Source organism: Gopherus flavomarginatus, chromosome 2 (genome assembly GCF_025201925.1).
Source record: "Gopherus flavomarginatus isolate rGopFla2 chromosome 2, rGopFla2.mat.asm, whole genome shotgun sequence".
NCBI classification, from domain to species: Eukaryota; Metazoa; Chordata; order Testudines; family Testudinidae; genus Gopherus; species Gopherus flavomarginatus.
In genome coordinates this window covers 14,442,172-14,465,006 of record NC_066618.1, presented here as the reverse complement: position 1 = coordinate 14,465,006, position 22,835 = coordinate 14,442,172, and the positions used below count along the sequence as shown (strand labels likewise).

General features: G+C 43.1%; 1 protein-coding gene across 1 annotated transcript in view; it reads right to left on the bottom strand.

The window, feature by feature from the left end:
* The window catches only part of LOC127045480 (sodium channel protein type 5 subunit alpha-like), a 146,487-nt gene that overhangs the window by 43,053 nt on the left and 80,599 nt on the right, over positions 1–22,835 (bottom strand). The window contains 7 exon segments of the mRNA XM_050941523.1: positions 5,850–6,023; positions 6,664–6,818; positions 7,999–8,062; positions 11,139–11,264; positions 12,780–13,226; positions 14,620–14,970; positions 17,088–17,246. Coding sequence (XP_050797480.1) covers positions 5,850–6,023; positions 6,664–6,818; positions 7,999–8,062; positions 11,139–11,264; positions 12,780–13,226; positions 14,620–14,970; positions 17,088–17,246 — 1,476 coding nt within the window.

The window sequence follows — 22,835 nt, the reverse complement described above, 5'->3', positions numbered from 1 at the left end:
ATCATGGTGATTTGTTCAGCACCTTCGAGCCATTAATCGTATTGTCATACTCGCTTTTCCTGTTGTCCCAAACCCAGCAATGATCCTGGCTTCTATCCCACCAGCTGCAACTCCTTTTACTGTTGTTGATTTGTGTTCTGCTTTCTTTTCTGTTCCGGTTCACCCTGATTCTCAGTACCTCTTTGCCTTTTCCTACAGGGGACAGCAATATACATGGACCACGCTCCCTCAGGAGTATACGGAAAGTCCATCTTATTTCTCCCAGGCATTAGCCCGAGACCTAGCTGACCTTGTTTTCCCATCCGGGTCCACTCTAGTCCAGTATGTAGATGATCTGCTCCTCTGTTCCCCCTTGTTATCTGCCTCAGAAACTGATTCTTTAGTGCTCCTTACTGCCCTAGCAAAGAAAGGTCACAAGGCTTCTCGCTCTAAACTACAGCTCTGTCAAACCTCTGTCACATACCTTGGTTTTCTCCTCTCCCAGGGTTCCAGTACACTTTCTCCCACTCGCGTCCAGGCTATCCTTAGCTTTCCCCGACCCTGCACTCCACGCCAGGTCCGAAAATTTTTGGCATGGCTGGATTTTGCAGGCAATGGATTCCCCAATATGCCTCCCTTGCAAAACCTCTCCAGGAACTCACTTGACTCTCTGTGCCTAATCCCACACCATGGCCACCTGAAGCAGACTCTGCCTTTGTTTCTCTCAAACAAGGTTTGGCTTCTGCCCCCGCTCTAGGGCTGCCAGACTGTTCTAAGCCTTTTACCCTTTTCTGCCATGAACAATCTGGATGTGCACTTGGAGTTCTCACTCAGGTGCATGGAGGCAAGAACTGCCCAGTAGCTTATTTCTCTGCCACTTTGGACCCTTTGGCCCACGGTCTGCCCCCCTGCCTGCATGCTGTGGCTGCCGCAGCACGCTTAGTCGAAATGTCTGAATCCCTTGTCCTTCACTCCCCCCTTACTCTCATGGTCCCTCACTCTGTAGAAACTCTGCTGTTACAATGCAATACAAGCCACCTCTCCTCCGCTCGCCTTACCAGGTATGAACTTCTACTGCTGTGGGCCTCATATATCACTATAAAGCGCTGTTCTCAGTTAAATCCTGCCACTCTCCTTCCCTTGTCTAATGAAGGTGATCCTCATGACTGCCTTGCAACTGTCTCTGCTATCACCGTCCCGTGCTCTCACCTTTCTGATGTCCCTCTCCCGAACTCTGACCTTGTTTTGTTTACTGATGGTTCCTGTTTTCGAGACAACCAAGGTCGTCTCCTTGTAGGATATGCTGTAGTGTCACTCTGAAATCCTAGAAGTTGCGCCTTTACCTTCTGTAACCTCAGCACAAGTTGCTGAATTATTGCCCTCACCCGCGCCTGCTTTCTGGCGGCGGGACGCTCCGCTACCATTTACACTGACTCCCGCTATGCTTTTGGGGTTGTACATGACTTTGGTACCCTCTGGCAAGCTCGGGGTTTACTTACATCTGCCGGCACCCCTATTAAGAACGGCCCCTATATCGCTGCTCTCCTGTATGCAGTTTTACTTCCCTCTGCCCTGGCCACTCGATGGCAGACACTGATGTTGCTAAGGGTAACGCATTTACTGATGCCTCTGCTAAACATGCTGCTGCCATAGAACCTTCCCCAGATGCATTTCTAGGTTCCCTCTCTGTTTCTATACCACCACCGTCCCTCACTGACCTCACCCTGCTCCAGGACTCTGCCCCAGAAACTGAAAAAGACTCCTGGGTTGCCCAGGGTTGCTCTCTACATCCTGATTCCCTTTGGCGTTTGCCCACTGGTGTCTTTGTAGCCCCCTTTTCATTCTACCCATCACTGGCCACCCTGCGGTGTTTCACTTGTCGGAAAGGAGGGGATGGTCTCTGCTCTAACTAAGGCGGGATGGTGGGCTCCCCATTTCAGCTCTTTTGCAGCCCGCCACTGTGCCGCCTGCACCACTTACCAAAGCCACAATATTGGTAAACCTGTAAAAGTGACTCAGGCATTCCGGGGCTTGCCCCAAGCACCCTTCTTGCATTGGCAACTTGATTTTGTACAAATGCCTAAGTGTCAACGATATGAATTTATTTTGGTTATGGTATGTTTATTTTCTAGTTGGATAGAAGCCTTTCCTTGTCGCAAGGCTGACCCACTGTCCATTGCTAAATGTTTGTTAAACCATATTATGCCTGCCAAGGGAATTCCTGCCACTCTGTCCAGTGACCGGGGTACACACTTTACTGGACAAATTGTTCAACACCTGGATCGTATATTACATGTCACACACCTGCTGCACTGTCCCTACCACCCACAAAGTGCTGGTGCTGTGGAAAGGCGAAATGGGGTACTTAAGAATAAAATTGCTAAGATTTGTGACTCCATAGAGTTAAACTGGCCAGCAGCTTTATCACTAGCCCTTATGGAAATGCAATCCACTCCATCCCAAAGGCATGAACTGAGTTCTTTTGAAATCATTATGGGACGCCCTATGCGAACTGTGGCTACCGTTACTCCAGTCCCAGACTTGAATTTAACTCACAGTATGCTCCTTCACTATTGCAAGGGATTAATGCAAGCTGTAAGTCACTTCCATTCACAGGTTCAAGCCGCCTGGCCGACGGAACCCAACTCTGACGCCTGCCACAATCTTGAGCCAGGTGACTGGGTCTACGTATGGCACCATCATCGAAGACACGCCTTGGAACCTCGGTACTGCTTACTACCCAGACAGCTGTTAAGCTATCTGGCATCGCAGCGTGGATACATGTTTCACAGTGTAAGAAGACACCCTCCCCGGCAAATCATTCAACAACTCAGGACTGCGCAGAGTCAGTTTTGACTCCAGAAGAAGACGTAGAGGAACAGCCTGCCATACCTTACAATCTACGCTCTCGTAAGGGTTGCCAGAAGCAGACGACGACCTAAAGCAAGGCCCAAGAAGCAGCAGTAGTGAGCCTAGCGCCTGCTGCCTGGTGGACATAAAACCGCGACTGCGGTTCCCTCAGTTGAGGTTGTCAGAACCAGAAGGGCCCTGCCTCCAACATGCGCCTCTGGTGGTGCCTATTCCTCGGCTGCTGGTGTCTTAAGGTCTAGGGAGCCCACAATGACAATTCTTTTATCCAGCAGCAAGTGTGGATAGCTCAGACCCTTAATATTTCCAAATGCTGGGTCTGCAGCCACATCCCAGCCCACTCTCAAGCTGGTGTTCCTGTCCTGGCTATCCCACTGAATTCCCCAGACCTTACTGGAGGACCTGGTCCATTTAACAAAACATGGAACAGCAATGACACTTAGGAAGCAGTGGGAATAAATGTATCTAAATGGATATGTGTGGTGGGGAGAAAAGGTCATTGGTGTTGGGTGTGTAATGGGACAGGGCTGGATCTGGGAAAAAGCCGTTGCCTTCAGCATATTGTGGCAAATGGTGTATGGGATTATTCAAACAAAACTAAAGAGTGGCGAGCTGGGTATGGGGATATGAATTTTTTCTCAACCTGGGATCAAACAGAAAAATCAATCTCATGTTCCCCCTACAGTAATCTTAGTAAAAATAATATAATCTTCCAATGCCATACAAACACTACCACTCCTCAAAAGGAGGATTACCCTGTGCCCTTTGGAGGATATTACTCCTCATTTGTAGATACCTATGTAACAAATGGATGCAATCGACCTTTCCCGGTCTTAATAGGCCATCATTGGGTTTGTGGAACCAAAGCTTATACTGTATTACCAGCTAACTGGTCAGGTATCTGTTATCCCGCCCAACTCTTCCCACAGTTCCGAGTACTAGAGTCCCTCCCACAAGAAGGCCTCCGTAATTTCAGAAGAAAAAGAAGGGATTTACTAGATGCCCAATGGTATATACATATCATAAGCCCCTTAACTTGGGAAGAGGCCATTGGCACTTCCTTTATCCCACTTGGGGGAGTAATACAACACGCAAAAAGACTCCTAAGGTTACAAGCAGTGGTTGAAATAATGGCAAATGAAACCGGAGAAAGTTTAAAAACCCTGGCCAAAGAAACAGGGGTGATCCGACAGGTGGCCCTCCAAAATCGTCAAGCATTAGACATAGTGCTGGCGGCCAAAGGAGGGACCTGTACTCTCATTGGGAAAGAATGTTGTGTGTTTATACCTGACAATACCAATGAGGTAATAGATCGCGCTAGCTACTTAGAACAAATCGCATATCTTCCTCATGAAGAGCCGAGTTCTTTATGGAAGTGGCTAAGTAACCTGTTCAATTTCTCTGGCATAGGAAACTGTTTGTTTCAGGGAGCCCTAACTATCCTGTTTGGAATCTTAGTGATTTTCGTATGCTTTCAGTTAATTTCCTGTTGTATCCAGAATTGTGTCACCCAGATGACTGCCCCAAAACAGAGTGCTAATATGATGATTTTGAATATCACTGATGAACAAAGAGATAAGGAACGGTTAATTTGTGGAACCCAGTAATGGTTGGTCATGGCATACGCCTGACCAAAAGGAGGGATTGTGAAAGTAGAATGAATTATATTGTAAGAATAGAAAGGGTTAAAGAAATGTTGTCTGTACCTTTAAGCAAAATTGTTGGAATGTTGCAATCCAGGTGTCAGGAATACAGATATTAACATAGAACAATTGCACCATTTAAGGGCAATTAGTGAAGTATTAGCCTTAGATCGATAACGATTAGTAAGGAAATAGGATATGCATGCTGTGCCCCAGTGAATTTTACTGTTTTGCTTTCTTTGTCTCTTTGTCTAATTCCCGCTCTTTTATTTGTATAAATAAGACTGTTTGGGCCTTGCATGGCCACTCACATTATCTGGGTGTTATTGGCGGAGTGCTGCGCTAATAAACAGAGTGGTCTGACAAATTGTGAGTCCTGATTCTAACTTTGACACTGGCATTAATTATATTTCCATTCTTTAACTCTTCATTGACAGAGTCTTATACCAGCTATTCTATTATTTTGCTCACAACTAATGTCAGACTAATAGACCTGTAATTACCAAGGTCACCCCGTTTATTATTTATTATAGACACATTTGATCTTTTTTTTACAGTCCACCATAACTTCCCCAGTATTTCAAGATTTATATAAAGTTATTATTAATGTTCCAGAGAGCTTCTTAGCCAACTCTTTTAAAACTCTTGGAAGCAAGTTATCTGGACCTGTTGGTTTAAAAATGTGTAACTTTTTAGTACATGCTTTTAACATCCTCCTTAATTACTGTTGAACTATAAAAGCATGTAATCATTACATGATATGACTATATAATTCAGCTTCTTTCCAAATACAGAGCAGAAATATTTACTGAACATTTGTGCCTCTTACACCTCATTGTTGACAATTTCACCATCTCTATGTACACCTATACCAATGTTATATATCCTTTTGTTCCTGATATATTTTATAGATTCCTTCTTACTCTCCTTAAACCTATTGTCCATGTTTTTTTATTTATACTTTTAGCTTCCCTGATTAACTGTCTGCATTGCTTAGCTTCTAAGTTATATTAACTGCTATCAATTTCCCCTTTTCATTTGATATACACTGTCTTTTCATTTTTATCACTGCTTCATCTTCCCTCTAAACTAGGATGGTTTTTAAATCAATGTTGCCTTGAGTGATTGTGGGATTGTGAGTTTTGGGGCATCTAGTAAAATGTTCTTAAACTCCTCCCAATTCTTGTTCACAATTTTCTATTCAAATTTTTCCTCACAGTCAATTTTGCTCAGAATTAGTTTCAGCTTTGGGAAATTGGCCCTCACACTTGTATGTGTGCCTAATCTCATTTTCTGTGGCTTTGTATTTGGCTACATAATTCAGCACACTGAACAAAACAGGTTAAAAGTAATACTTACACATACAATAAAGAAATCAAGCAAACACCAGACATTTGTGAAATACTTCTGGAAACCATAAGCCACCCACTTCAGAAACATCTCCAGTAAAAAGATGTAAGCAAATATTTTATCAGCAAGCTTCAGAAGGTTTTGAATGGTTGGATGTTCCTGAAGGTAAATATCTTCAAATGCCTGGAATTTGAGAATTTAAAAGTAAAACAGTTCTGTAGTTTTATAATTAATTCTTTTAAAATTCTGCTAAGATATAGTACTCGTTGTTTGACTTATTAATGTGCCACAAGAATGAGCAAACAATCTACATTTTCTTTTAAAGTCTACATTTTAAAAAGTGCTTTCTATTTTTTGTACCTGAGATATTGGGGGCCTATTTTAAGGCAGCTATGGCCTGATTTTCAGAAATTTGAAAATCAGATATGTTGAGTGCCTGCAGCTCCCACTGAGTCCAGCCACTGTTGTAGAAATCAGCTCCCACGGTTTTCCATGTTAGTCTCCCAAAAACTGGGACACCCAAAGTTGTTGTGGAGTTAGTGAGTAGATCTGTCAGGAATTTTCTGATGAAAAAGGGTTTCACTGGAAAATGCTGATTTGTCAAATACAAATGTTCACAGAAGCATTGTTTGTTCTGTGAACTCCCAGCAGAACCCTGCCTTGTTTCCTGTTAGCTCCCCTGGCTGCTAGCTGGGGAGCCAAAGCTTCTAGAATTTGTAGCTCTAGAACAGCTTCGCTATGCAGGCTGCCTCAGATCTGGGGACCCCCAGGCACTACATACACCCCGCAAGCCAAACCTTATAGGAGAGTAAGCTACATTTACCAGAGTTGCACTGCTCAGGAGAATTATGAATATGATAAAAGTTTCAAACCAGCTATTCTGAACAATTCGGTAGCAGGTTTTCCTGAATCGCCACCAAGTACTTCCTGGAAACTTTGTGATATCCACTGCACAGCATAAGGAACATTGGACACAGCCTGAAAAGAAAAAGCACAGGATAACCTGTATCCATTTTCAATCAATTTTCTGCATCCTCAGTAAGGGGCAAGAATAGCAGCAGGAGCTCTTACTGAACACAACAAGCCACTACTGCTTCTAACATCAGCAGCTCAAAGTAGGAGAACGGAACACAGGGCAAGAAAGAGAAGGACAGAGGCAGCAACACAGAAAAAAATGTACCAAGATATACAGTTGAACAAGAGAAAAAGCGAGGGAAGGGATAACAAAAGGCAAGAGATGTACAGGTTGGTTTTTCATGGTTTAATACATAGCTAAATGTCATGATGTTATAATTATTATGTTTGATTCTACTATATAATACATATTCCTACACTTAAAGACACAATAAAGGATCTAGTGAATTGAGGGAAGGAGTCCTATTTTTGTATAATTGTATGGGTCATTCAGAAGATATCGACTGAGAAGTTTGTATTCAATGGATTCTGGGGACGACAGGGAAAGGACGTAGAAGTGTTTGTTGGCAGGGAGAAATGTCTTTCTTAGGTGAAGGAGGGGAACCCCTGTAGCGCTTCTGAGAAGAGGCCTAAGAGCACCATTTAATGTTGGAGGTATCAGCAGAACCAAAGAAGTTCAGATGAGGTCAGCATTACACAGAGGGCTATGGAAAGAGAGGGACTGATGTCAACTAGGAAGGCTTCTGGATTTGAAGAGAATAGATGGAAGTCTGAAGGCAGCCAAGAAACTACAGCCCTCCTAGGTTATTCTTGCACTACCTCTGAAAAAGCTCTGGGTCCATCACAACATTTACATATGATCTGATAAACAGGTCCAAGAGTTCCGTCCCAATCTCAAAGCCTTTTTACATCTTGGCAAAACAGAAAAATCAATTAAGCAGGTCAAGAAATAGCTTGCTAATGTAAGCAATAGAGTACAGAAGACTATCAAGGTAAAAGCAGTGTAGTGGTTTAGTGAGTGCTTCTTAGTTTGACAACAGGCAACAATTCACCAAGTCATGTTAACATGTGTCTTCTGAGTATTACATGTGTTCTGAGAATTATCTGTACAAAGAAGTGACTCAGAGAAACACAAACACAGGTTGCCAGAATGCCTCATAGCTAATATGAAAACATTTTCTAAAGCAATGCCTCTGGAATATTAGTCACACTTCGTATCACTATGAAGCAAGCAGATTCTTACCTTCTGTAAGACAGTCCTTAGGTTCATCTAACTTTTCAGTCGATAGGATGATCCCCGCCAATTCCTGCACAACAGTTAGAACAAATAAGGAAGGCAATTTATGAATTTTCCCTTAATGCAGCTGCATTGTCCTAAAATAAACTGGACATAACAGAAGAAAACATCAAGAAAACAAGTGATTTATCCAGCTATTTCAAAGGCTCTATCACAATGGTACTAAACTGCCAAGACATAATTAAGAATAACATAATAATAGAACAAGGAAACGCTTTTCTGTATTCTTTGGTTCAGTGGCTATTACTTAAGGCATGTTTAAAAATACATGTCCTTCTCTTGCTTGTTTTTTCCTCTTCCTTGTCACCTGCCCAATCTTTGTAATTGAGGGGAAGGCTTAGAAGATAAGGTGGGTATTATATTATGTGGTAGGTAAAATCATTAGATTTCCTTTAGAATGGACTTCCACAATCAAGAGTCCTTTGCTGAGAATGCCCTGACCCCCACTTTTACCACTTCCACACTGGGCTGAGTGTTCACAAGGTTCTGACTGAGAATAGTTGCCTTCCTGTGGATAGAGATATGAGTTTTCTATGATAGCCAAGCCCTTATACAGCAGGACTGTGTTCTTTAATTTGGATGATGAGACAGTGGAATGCATAGTACTCTGGTATGATGCTTCTCATCTGCCTTTGTTTCTTAGATAGTGGACCGCTGTGTGGTCTACAAGCTGTAGTTTCCTTCCTTTTGTAAGGGGACTGGTATCCCCATCCTAACATTCATTGGGGGTGTTTTGGTTGCTAGCTCCCAGTACCAAAAGGGGAAGGGTCAATGGGAAATCAGGGACCTGTGACTGACTGTCCCCAGGAGCAACGGGGAGAGGCCAATCTAGGAGTCAGGAGGCCAGGGGAGTCCTGTCCTCCATGTGCTGAGGCAGAGTAGAGCAGTCCAGAGCTGGGTATGGTGAGCAGCTGGGGAGAGCGAGGGGAACTCGAGGCAGTGGGCCCAGCACAGGGAGATGCCGGCCAGACTTGGAGAGGGATTGTAACCTTGACAGGGTGTGGGGGGGACACTGGGAAGAAGGGTCCTGCCACATAGAGCCTGAGAGCGTGTGGCCACCACCAGACCAAGTGTCCAACCAACAGCGTCCCTGCAGCACAGCCAGGGCCTGAGAAGGAGGCCTGGGACCTACAAGAAACAGACTGTGAACTGCCCTGACATTCCAGAGACACTGTTGGTGGTGTTCCCTGCCACAGAGCAGGGTGATGTGTTTCCTTTAACCTTTCCCATTTTTCATTATTCCTTTTTAAACTAATTGTTAATGAAATAAACTGTATTGCTTTAAATCGTATGTAATGATCAGTGGGTCAGGAAAGCATCCAGTGCAGAGAGAGTACCCCGGAGTGGGGACATCCTAGCCCCTGACCTAGGTGACCACAGCAAGGTTGGGGGTTGAGGCCCCCCAGGAACCCTGGGCCCAGCCTTGTTGGGGTTATGAGAACTCTGCTAGACAGGAGAGTGCAAGGGTCATCCTCGAGGGCAGGGAGGCCCCTGGGTAAAGGAAGTGGGAGTGAGGACTCAGATCCTTCCGCTAGCCCATTTCACCAGGATAGTGCAGAAGTCAGGAAAGTTCCGCACAATAGCAGGATCATTCCCCCGCTTACACTTTCCTTACTCTCCAGGAAGTGTGTGCTTTATTTATTTCTCTATATCTATTTCAACAGCTTGTTCAGAAGCTGCTGGTTAGTATTTCACCTTCCCTAAGATGGAGTGTGATGATCTGTCAGTAGTGGGTCACATGCTCATCACTGGCCTCCTGCAATCAAGAGGGACAGAGTCTTCTTTCACATAAAGGAACCTGGATATCCTTTAAAACTCCTACAAATTGCATTTGTGTTAATGGGCTAAACTCCAACAGGGAAGGTAGAATAATCCTCTCTCTTTGCTCCAGCTTAATTTACGTGATCCTGGTGAAATCATCATGGATTTGAACAATCTAATTGTTAACGTAGGTTGAGAGCTCTTAGGAGGTTGGGTGAAGGCAATCTGAGTTAGGTTAATCATCTCACTGTTCAAAAAAGTTCCACTGGCTATGATTGCAGAGATACTATGGAAGAGGGTAAAGAAGGGTCGCATGGCTTCATTTAAAGCTGGGGCATACAAGACTGTCAATAGTCATTTACTTCACCACCCCAGTGGTTGATAACTACAAACAAAATCATTCTTATTTGAGAGCCATTGCCTAAAGATTTTACCAAGACATCAAACAAAGTTCTTTTTTTCTAAATAGAAAATAGATATTTAGGAGTTCTGTGACTTTACATATTTCAATTATAGCAGATGTCCTTCCCCTGGCTCATATAAGGAAATGTTACCACCATAGTAAATAATCACTCTCAGGTCTAACAGGTCTTAAAGACTACCTCAAAATTGTAACTTCTTATATACTAGGATATGTGTGACATGTTGTTTGAAGATTAATTAGTTAGGACAAGGAAGAATAAGCTGGTCTGGGTGATCATACCGAGAGATCTTATTTTTCAATATCAGGACTTCAAGTAACTATGCCTGCAGAGTAGTTTCAAAAATGCTATTGTTAGAGCTATGTGCTCTTTTGAAGGTGGGGAGTCCATACACCTATCTGAACTTCCATTTTATTTTCTATATTGCCTAGAATGGAGACATGCTTCTCCACCTTTTCTTGACAGTCATGGATGGAATCAACTGCAATTTAGAAATTAGAGGTACAGGTTTTGAGGATCCACAACTAAACATGCCAATAATTTTGCACAAAACTGAATATCAGATACAGGATACCTTTTTAAAAATAGCCCTTAAAATTTGGCATTGATCCTAGATTATTTCCTTTGCATTTATTTGGTATAGTACTGTATGTTGTTCTATATTAATAACCTTAGCTGTTTATTCGAAATACAAAATGTCTTTTCAGTTTGGACAGCAATCTCCACATTCTGAAAGAACTATTATGTCTATTTTATCATTAGAGAACGGCATTGTTTCTTGCATTGCATAAACTTATTACCTCTAGGGAACCACCTCATTCTTCAGCACAGTAATAATGGGACAAATAAAATAATCATTATATCTAGAGCCTTTATAATAGATAATAAAGTTATTATCATTACCTCTGTTTGTTTTTCCTTCTGTGTACTGGTGGAAAACACACTTATGGTATCAGAAGTCTCAGAGGCCTGACTTAAGACTCCTGAGCTTTTCTGTTTCTCTCTCCTATGCTTTAGTTCATTTTCCTGCTGGAAATAATCCAAGATGGGATTATTTTCTTTATTTTTATTTGGTGGCATACTTATTTCTAAAGCAGAATTTTTTTGACAGAACAAAACATGCTGAGATACTCATAAATATTTTTCTAGGGATAAGGACATTCAGCTTCCTCTAATAACACCCAAAACAAGTTGAGGAACTCATAGTTTAGAAAAATAATCGTGTCAAGTATCTTATGTTAGAAATACTTAATCAAGGAATTAACAGCAGTACTCAAATGACTGATTCTTTTTATTTTTCCCTAAAGTAGGTAACCATGTAGAATCCCATATTATTTTACAAATTTTTACTACTCATTGGAAATAACAGAAAAAATTGAAAACACAAGGGTAAAGAACCACAGATAAGAAAAGAAAGAAAATAAAAGAAAAATAAAAGGTGCAGGAGACATACAGAGGAACAGGAAATGTTGGTAAAATGCAGAGAAGACATAAGGTAACAAGATCAAGGGACATACTAAAGGCATGGGGGATCCTCAGAAAATCCAAAAATGAGAGATAGGTACCCAAAAAACATCCCAGAAGTTGAGCTAGAGAAGGGAAAAGTTAGAAATAAATTGCTTAATTTTCATGGTGTAGATTTTATTTGAGTATCCTTTGGCTATCAATCCAATGAATTATCACTATTAACTGAATAGCTGAGAGAAATTCAAATAAAGCCTCCATCAGAAAATTGTGAATCCCACCTATTTGTAAGAAGAGAGGAGGAGGTAGCAAGAAAGTAATTTCTATCTTGATCAAATTTCATTTAAGGTAATTGGCTTTCATCCAGGAGTAAATGGAGACAAAACAGATAGAAACATAACTATGGATAGCAAGGGAAAAATGGAATACAACTCAGTATCAACAGCCTCTTCCCCCTGAAGCCACTGGCAGAACAAGGAAGCAGGAAGTTGGTTGTGTTGAGCATTGTCCTGTTACACCCAGGGTTGGGAGTTCAATCCTTGAGGGTGCCATTTAGGGAACTGGGGTAAAAATCTGTCTGGGGATTGGTCCTCCTTTGAGCAGGGGGTTGGACTAGAGGATCTCCTGAGGTCCCTTCCAACCCTGATGGTCTGCTTGTATTATTGCAGGGCCAGCAAGAAGGCAAATATCCACACAACTAACCCCTTTTTCACATGGACAGAAAATGCACATCTTTAAACACCTACCGGAATGGATATATCACAGGCATTGTGAAATGTACCACACCGAAGTCTTGCTGCACAAACTAAATCCTGCCAACTTTCCATTTTCAGATAGACTCTTCCCTCACCCTTACAAAATATTCAGATGCCTACTGTTCATTCTAGCAAGACTAGGACTCAGAATAATGGAGGTCCATGGGTGGAATTGGAACGAAGTCCATCTTGGACATTAATTAATTAGATATATGGAAACCACAAAAGGGAAAATGGGTTAAAGTTATAATTTACTGTTGAGTCCTGGACACGATTTCTTAGAGGTAGAAGTATAAAGAGATATCAAAACATTTAGGCATCTTACCATTGCTGTATATTCCATTTTGGTATATGTGCTATTCTCATCATCATAATCCTCACTGTAACACTCTGCCTCAGCAAGGGGGACACAAACAAATGTGTTAGAATTGGTCAGAAAATCCTCATAGTCCTTTGCCATTGGGGATTTCTCTTTGTTTTGGTAAATCCCATTATCAGTGTAATTTTCCCCCATATCTATAGCGGCATGGTCATTCCCGCCAAGGTTCTGTGTGGTAACTTTCACCATAACCTTCCTGCTGGTCATTGTTTTCAGCCCTTGTCTGAGTATTTTGCAACACAAATCTCCTGTCATCTGAATCACAAACTGCAGACCCATGTGAATCCGAGAAAAGGCAAGCTGAAGCTTGGTCCTATTTTCAGCTGCATCTGGTGTTGCTGGATCATCAATATTCCAGGAATTCACCAGCAAGGCAATGAATAGGTTAAGCACCTGAAAACAATTGAAGTGAAAAGTAAGTTGACGATACTATTTTGTAATTGAAAAGGCAGTCTTGGAAACTCCTTTTTAAATTCCCCTCCCAATATTTTTTCCTTATTATAACAACATGGTAACAAGAAAACATTTTCTACTACACTATCTTATTTAGTGACTACTTAGCTAATGCATGAGCTGAGCATGGATGGATTCCCAAAAGGTGAAACTTAACAATACGACATAAAGACAAAAAATGTATGTCAAAGTTAGAGAGAAAGTATGCAACATGAGGTACAGAAGGGACAGGAAGTAAGTTATATGATAGATCAGTTGTGGTGAAAAATACGTATGTCAGAAACGCTTGGCAGTGTAACCTGCTAAAAGATGCAAGAGCTGACAATAATTAATTGTAAGACTCACTGAAGAGTATGCTAACCTTGCCATAGCAAAAGAAGAGAGGGAGAAGGGAACCATGGGCATAAATACTGAAGACAAAGCTTCTGTGATATAATGTATACAATAAAACACTGAATTATCCAAATGGTTTGACCAGCAGTACCCTCTCAAGTCAGGAAGACACCTAAAAAATGGCATATCTACTAATACGCATCTTGCAAAAAATAAACAAACAAATATGGGGCATGCATTCAAAAAACAACACATTTGCCTCATGGAAACTTCACACTTTCTAGAAAAAATGGCAAGGTAGTATATTTGCATATGAATAGGGCCCTACCAATTTCACAGCCATGAAAATCGTGTCACGGACCATGAAATCAGTCCTTCCCTGTGAAATCTGATCTTCCCCATGCTGCTAGGAGCCTGGGACTCTTAGATGCTAGTCCAGCCAGGCTGGGGAGGGACAGGAGTTGTCCTTCCCCTGCACACCACGCTTGGTGGGGAGATCAGACCCACCTCCAGAGACAGAACAGAAATTAGGGTGGTACACCCTCACTTCTGTGCTGCAGCAGCCCGGGAGCTGGGCTCTGGACTTTCACTCCCCTCAACCTGCAGCTCCTGCTGGGACTCTGGGAGCAGACCTTGGGGTTTTCTTCCCCAGTGGCTCCTGAGACTGAGGACTTCTGCTCCCAGTGGCTGCAGGTGGGGCTTCCACTCCCTGCTTCTCCAGGGGCTTCAGGAACCTCCTGTAGCCCAGCCCTGAAGGCAGCACAGAAGTGAGGGTGGCAATCTTGGGACCTCCTCACAACAACTTGAACCACCCCCCAATCCCATTTTGGGTCAGGACCTCCATGGTTACAATACTGTGAAATTTCAGATGTAAACATTGGAAATCATGAAATAGACCAATTAAAAAACCCTCTGGCCATGAAATTGACCAGAATGGACCGTGAATTTGGTAGCTCCCTACATATGAGTAATACAAATAGAACAATATTAGGAAACTCACCACTAGTTTTCCTACCATCAGGACCAGCAAGAAAAAAGGAAGACACGACTGTTTCTCAGCTACTTTCATGCAGCTCCACAAGGTTTCAATCCATTCTCCACATAGAATTCGGAATATAATAAGGAATGAATGGAAGAAATCATTCATATGCCAGCGTAAATTGCAATCTGTGCTTATTTTAGTGAAGTTGGAGTAATGTTCTCCAAAAACCTGCCTTCCTACTAGAGCAAAAATAAATATAGTGATACACAATACCAGTTGAAGACTACCCAAGGCACCAACTGACAGATACATGATTTTCACAAGTTTATTTAAGGCTTGCCATGACCTTGACAATTTGAAGATCCGCAGCTGTAAGACAAAACGAAATAGTACAATGTCAAATAGCAAAAAAAATTAAATAATGTATTTCTAACATTAATTTATAAAAAACTGAGCCCATAATTTTGAAATATTTGTCATACTCAGGAATGTATATTTTCTTGTAGTTTTTTTCTGACTTATCAGAAACACACAAATTGCAATCTAGTAATAAGTAGAACTATTTGTTCTCAATTTAGTCCTTTTGCTCTTTAGAGGATGATTTGCAAACTAATTCTGATTACATTATTTGTGCACTTAAAATATTCTTTATTCACAACTATCCGCCAAATAGTTCAGATGAATAATTTTCAAACTATTGGCATTTCATGAACAGTTTGAGTTTGCTTATTACTATTTTTTATTTGTGTTGTATGGCTGCATCATCTATGTCCCATGGTGTTGTTATTGTTCCCTGACTGACTGATAGAAACTTATTAACAGAAAAATGCATTTCTGAAAATTCATTATGAAGGAGTCATTCATGCTAAAATTCAGGCTTCATGATCGTTTTCTTTAACACACAGCAGTTGTCCAAATAAAAATATGACTTCATGAATCAAAGGAAATCATACTTGGTGCTTTTATTTTGGACTATAATTGCAAATATATTGTATGTATTATTTGCACCATTTGACCAGCTCAAGAAATAAGTATTCCTATATTACTAGAAATGGTCAAATAATTAAAAACAAATTATGATTTGTGAATATTTTTGTGAATAAAAATGCTCTGTTTACACTTTGATTCGTGGAGTTCTATTATTCATTAATATTCTAAGCATGGCTATGTCAACTATAACTGGCTAGTAAGTCCCAGTGGGGTGGGGACTTACTAGCTCCTTTGCTTCAAGTTGTATGGAAACTTACAGGACTGTGTCCTATTACATTACCAAGGACCCAAGCTTTTAGGGCCTGATCAAGAATTGATTGAGTTCCATGAAATGGAAACCAATGGAAATTATCTGAAAACCAAGCTCTTCCCCACGCCCCCAATCTCATGCATCATCACCAGTAATGAGGGTTTTGCATGCCAAAACAGGACTTTAGTGACCCCCTTTTTACCCTGTTAGGGCTTTAAGTGGCTCCCCATTGTCTTCAGTGGTTTGCACAGATGTCACTGATTATCGCAGTAACCACTTTTGGTTCTGATGGACAAGAAGAAATAGCAGCAAAGAATCCTGTGGCACCTTATAGACTAACAGACGTTTTGGAGCATGTGCTTTCATGGGTGAATACCCACTTCGTCAGATGCATGACGAAGTGGGTATTCACTCATGAAGGCTCATGCTCCAAAATGTCTGTTAGTCTATAAGGTGCCACAGGATTCTTTGATGCTTTTACAGATCCAGACTAACAAGAAGAAATAGAATTCAAATGACTCCACCTTAACTGTGGAAGGCTAATAGGAATAAACAGCAGTAAGCACTTATTTTAGTCATAAAATCAGCAGATGTGACTCTGAATACATACAAAAAGGGAACAGATGTGCTGAATAAGAGTGACATTTTTATATAGGGTTACCAGAGCCTATTTTTCCTTGCTCTAAACTAGGAGCAATCTTATGAGGAGGCTGCAGGACCATCTTTCCTTTGTCAGCTCAAAGTATTTCTGGTGAGGAAACCTCACCCATAACCCCACCTAAATATCCCAAGAATATTCTTGGGGAGCGAGAGGGGGAAGGCCCTCCAAATCCCCATCTCCGCCAAAAGAAAAGGTCTGGAATGACAGAGCTGATCCTAATCCTTGTAGAGAAATGATAAGGGGTGAAGAGTGAAAGCAGCAGAGCCCCCTGCAGCCAGGGTACTCAAGAGAGACAGCTTCAGAGGTTTTGTAGTATCCAGTATGGACCATTTGGTAAACTTTTAAATGTGCTTTTTGATTACTCGACATATAGTTCTTGTTGATTTATTATATACTAACACACAGTATCAAGTTTACAAATCCATCAAACAATTTAGATATTAATTGGTCACTTGGATGCAGTCTAGAATTTTCATTGTACCTATTCATTCTCTAAAAATAGAATTATTCAAGGGAATGTGGACCACTGAAATAATGCAAAGCGTTTATTGTTTAGTCAAACAGATAAAAGAGAAGAATCATTACCAATCTGAAAAATGCCAGATTTTTCTTCCTAATTATACTTATTAGGCCTATCATAACAATTATGCTGTCAAAAATATTCCAGCCCTGCTGAAAATAGTAGTAGGGATCTAGAGCGATGATTTTGAAGATCATTTCTGCTGTAAAAATTCCAGTGAAGACCTGTGAAAGGGAAAGCGAAACTGATGTCAGCCTAAAGGTACGAGGAGCTTGTCTCCTGGCAGGGCTGCCTTCTTATAAATATGACTAAAATATTATTAATGTTATTATATTATTATTAATATATTAGCCCACACTAATCCACCCATGCAGGCACCAAAGGGCAGAGGAGGTGCAATACAAATTCTCCATTACCCGCAAGCTGATAATTTATCCCTTCCTCCACCCTAAGGAAAAAAAACACATGAACAAATGAGCAATGAGCCTTGCAACCTGACCTGAAGAACAACAGTTTCACACACTGGTGAACTAAGTAGGAAACAGTTCTCTAGCTGAGGTGCACACAGTAAGAATATCCTGCTCCCTTTCTGCAGTTAAACTGGGTAGCGTTAGCTGAGAGGACTCAGATTGTCTCAGTTATTCACAGTATCATATGAAGAGAAAGGTGATCTTAAAAGTAAGAGGACCCAATCCATTTAAAGTTGCATCTCCAAACAAATCAGCAGTCAATGCAGATTGTGTAGCATACATATAACATGCTGTCTCAGAGAAGCACCCCTTAAATGGTATTCTGCTCCAGTGGATGTTTCCAGAATGGTCAGTAGCCCCATGTAAAGCACATTACACTGACTGCATATGGCAATGACAAGATGTCAATCATTCTAGTTCAACATCCTGGCCAAGAATTCATGATGAAAGGCCCTCTGCTGTGATCTAGGCACCCAGAAAAATTCTCAGGTTTCAAACCTGAGTAAGGAACACTGGGCAAACCCCCCAAACTGAGGAAGAAGCTATCTTCTCCAATTCCTCCAGCCTGTCCCCCTCTTCCGCTCTCCTCCACATAACTATAGTCTTAGCTAGACTGAGCCACGACCTGCCTACCCTCATCCAAGCCTTATTCTTGGCATAACACTGGGTAAGACTGTGGGACTAGCTGTTGGAGCGAGGACTCAGATCCTGTCACGATCTGATTCCATTGGGTCAGTATAGATGTCTGGAAAGTTTCCCACAGTATGGGGACCATTCTCTGGCTTACACCAAGGGATCCCACTCCTGTAGTGATGAAAACACTGGCACGAAGAGGCAAAGGAAATTTTTGCCATCACAAACACCTCTCGGGTAGTTGGCACTGGTATCGTTTTGTAGTGCTGAAAAAGATGATGGTGACACTTCTCGCACCAGGCTTGACAGTGCTCTCTGCAGTGCCAGAGCCAACTGTGCCAACTTAGGCACCAATTTGGAGGAGGAGGGCTTAGGTTTTAGGTATACTCTACTCAACTCCTCGCCTTCTTACCAGACTTAGAGGTGGAGACCTTCCATTGGCCAGGGCCTCTTTGGAAGTCTTAAGTTTCTTCCTCTGCACAGGTGAGTGAGATCAGTGCCAGGATTCCACTAAAGCTGGAGGCGCACTTCTCATTGAAGCTGTAGCGCTTGGTACCGAGTCAGCACTGCCTTCATCAACAGTGGTTTCAGCCTAGCCTCCCTATCCTTCTTCATTCTAGGCTTGAGCTCCCTGCAAATCTGGCACTGGTCTTTTACATGTGCTTCACCCAAGCACTTCAGGCAGCTATTGTGCAGGTCACTCACAGGTATAGGCCTCCAGCAAAAAGCACACAGCTTGAAGCCCGGTGGCTGGGGCATACCTCGGTACTGCAAGCAGAAACACCCCCAAACTGGAAAAACAACAAGTCTGAAAAAAAATATTTTTAAACACAACTAAAACTTACTAACTATACTAATCACTTGATTAACTGTATTATAGACACTATTATACACAAAAGCTGAGAGAGAGAACTGTTCTGATATTGAACAGGGTTCCAGCGACCATCACGGGTAGTAAAAAGGAACTGATGGGTGTTAGGGGCAGCTCTGATCTTTATACCTGCACATAGTGGTGTATGGCAGCAGAACTCTGCCACCTGAAATAAGGTAGTAATGACTGTAGCAGTATGTTGTTTTTCTCTAAGCAGATCAGCCCTAGAGGGGCATGGGACACTTTGAAAACAGATTTCATAAATATTTGCCAACAGAAAAGGAATGGTGAAACTCAAGGAACTTGGGTTCCATTCCAGGCTCTGGAGGGGAGTGTGCTCTAGTGGGCACAGACTCTTCTGCCCCATCCCCTCCAACCTGTCCCTGTCCCAGCACTGTCTCTTCCCCACCACTGGTTCTTTATCACAATGCCATTCTCCTCATCTAGACAGTTCAGGCTTCTGATCCCAGCCTTTGCCAGTATCTCACCCCTCCAGATGCCCCATCAGAGTCTCCCCCACTCCTGCTCCCAGTGTCCTTGCCTAGCTCCTTGTCCCCCAGAGAGTTCTAGCTCCTTCCCCCACTCCTTGATCTCTCCCTCTTTCTCTCCCCCAGCCTCCAGATGCTGCCTGCCCCGCTAGACTCACTTTCCCCATTGGCTCACAGTCCCAGTCTTTCTCCATTGGCTTCTCACCCAGTCTCACTATCCTCTTATCTCCCCAGCTAGTTGTCAAAGTATCTTTGTTCTGCCCAGCTGTCTCCCTACACCCTGGTTCCTTGGCAGATCTTCCTCCCACCACATGTCCTGTCTTCCCCCATACTTCTTTCTCCTGGCTGCCAACCCCCAAGCTCCTTGTCTTAAACTACTCCCCACGCCTGCAACATCCTAGGGTCTGGCTCTTGTCCCCTCTGCAACTGCATCAGACAGCTTCCTTCTCCACACTCTTTGGGTGCTAGCAAAAGGTTCATTGAGAGCACCTGACTTACAGGCTCACATTACAGGGAAAGCCCTGCTTTGCCCTGTGTTAGTACCTGCAGTTAGAAACTGGGACCATGGGGGTTATGAGCCACTGATGCCTCTGCATCACACCATTGGAGGCTTAGGCTGGGCTCCCACAAGAGGACCCCTTGAGGTTGAATTTGGCTGGAAGTACTGCCCAGCAGGTTCTGATTGGTGGCCCCCCACAGGCTCCTGACTGACTGATACCAGTATTTCAACCAAGACACCATGAAGGGGAGCTGTCTAGGCAACAATACAGACTGCTTGGCCATCTCTGCTCCAGATCTTACTTGTGAAACACCCTAGACTTTGGTTTATGACTCTGCTTTGTTCTCAACTTTACTATTCAATTGCTGTCTGTAACCTGATGCCTGACCCTGCCTGTCTTCTGGCACCTGACTCTTGGTTCACCCTCTGGCCCTTCTCAAACTCTGACCTCCAAACTCTGTCTTGGTCTAACTCCTGCTCTGACCACTAGATCTGATTGCCCTCATCCCAGTCCCCTCAGACCATCTTTACCCACCCCCCGAATCCATCCAACCCCTCCACAGATGACGCAGGGGATGGGCCACCCTCCGACCAGCAGCTCCCCAAGGGCCTGAGACCCAGAGGACCAAGTCACCCATCTGCAGGTGGAGAACCTTGCACTACAGATCCATGCTATGCAGTGTGCACTTGAAGAAGACCCTGTACGAGGAACTATCCCTGTCACAAACTCAGGTGGAACAGCTCAGTGTTGAGAGAGAAGCAGTGATACTACGTGCCTGAAGAGATGATTTATCACCAGACTCAGCCCCCGTGGTGCTGCTGCCCAAACAGTTTGATGGGGATTGTTGGAAATACCAGGGTTACCTGAACCAATGCAGGCTTCTCTTCCTACTCCACCCCTGAAATACTCCACACACCAGACTATGCTGGGGCTAGTAGTCAGCCTGTTCTCCAGCGAAGCACTTGATTGGGCCTCCCCACCATTGGAGCAGAACAGCCCTTTGCTCTCTGACGGGGATGCCTACCCGCAAGCTTTCACAACCATCTCTGATTATTTGCATTGTATCCACTCTTCAGAAGCTGCCCTCCAGAAGTTTTGCAAGGGACATGGGCCAGTCACCTCCTACGCTGCCCATTTACAATGGCTTGTGGCTGGTGTTGAATGGAAAGAGGCAGCCCAACTTTATTATTTCTGGTGGAGACCCAATGATGAGGTAAAAGACTAACTAGCCAGCATGAAAAATCTCACCTGCCTAGGCACCTTTATTGACTGTGCCTACACATTGATTTTCGATTGAATGAATAGAAGGAGGAAAGGATGGGTAGCCTGACATCTTCACGCTTGCTCTCCACACTGAGGCCTGTAGAACTGAGTCCTAAACCCATGTATGTCAACCTAGGTCACCGGCATCTGACCCCAGGGAAAAGAGCATGTAAATAACAGCTGAACCACTCTTTTTACTGTAGGAGACCAGGACATTTTCTTACCTCCTGCTCAGCTTGGAAGAACTCAGAAAATGGACCAGTCTAGGCCCAGTATGGAGGTACAGCCTGGGCACCATCAGAGCTCCATGCTCTGGAACCACTCACCCTCCGGTCCACCCTCAAGTAGAACCTAGCCTGGGAACTATGGTGCCTCCCTGCACTTCTATTTGCTCCTCTGGTTGCAGGTCTTGGGACAGGCACAGAAGATCTCCCCACAACTACCAATGATAGACTCCAGGGCTGCTGCTAACTTTATAAATGCTGAGGAAAACAAAACCCTCCAGATCCCTTTCCAGCTGAAACTCACACTGGACCTTGTGGAGAAGATGGATGGGTTGCCCCTATTATAGGGACCAGTGACTCAAGAGATGGTCTCCTTAGAGGCTGCAGTGGAAGGGCACTGCAAAACAATATGCTTAGATATGATCCACTTCTCATTAATACTTGGCATTCCTTAGTTGGCATGGTATGACCCTTGTATTTCCTGGTGGTGGAAGAGCATTAGCTTCTCCTCCGAATACTGTCAGAAAGTGTGCCTCCAAGGAACAACCAACCACCAAGTGACCCACACCTGGGGTCCCTGGATGAGAGGAGACCTTCAGAAGCAGAATCTCAAATGTCGGGGGCTAGCCATATGAGAACAGATTCAGTCCAGAATCTCAGCCTCGATGACAAGTACTACAACTACCTGGATGTGTTCAAACAGAAAAATGCAGACTCACTGCTCCCACACAGAGACTACAACTGCCTGATAGACCTACAGCCTGTGGCAAAGGTGACCTACCTACGGATATATTTCATACAGCAGGAAATGCTCCATGGATATATCCAGTAAAACCTTGCCAAGGGCTTCATTTGGCTATCTATCTCTCCATCAGGTGCACCAGTCCTCTCTGTGAAGAAGGATGGGTCACTAAGTCTCTGTGTAGACAATTGTGCTCTCTGACTGGGAATCAAGTGATTATTCATAACCAGTACCCCTTGCCCCTAATTTGAAATTGCTTGACTGCCTGAGGACTGCCAGGATCTTCATAAAACTAGATCTTCAGGGAGCATACAATTGATTGCACATAAGGCTTGGGGATAAATGGAAGATTGCTTTTCGTACTCAGAATGGGTATTTTGAATGCTTAGTGATGCTGTTTGGCTTAATCAATGTCCCTGCAACATATCAACATTTCATGAACGATGTGTTCAGGGATATCCTGGATCAGTATGTGATTACGTACCTCAACAATATTCTGGTATTTTCCAAGAATCTGGAGCAGCACTACTAGCATATCCAGTCTGTCCCAGGGAGACTACAGAAACATGGGTTGTACACCAAATTGGAAAAGTACACCTTTGAACAAGCCACAATTTAATTT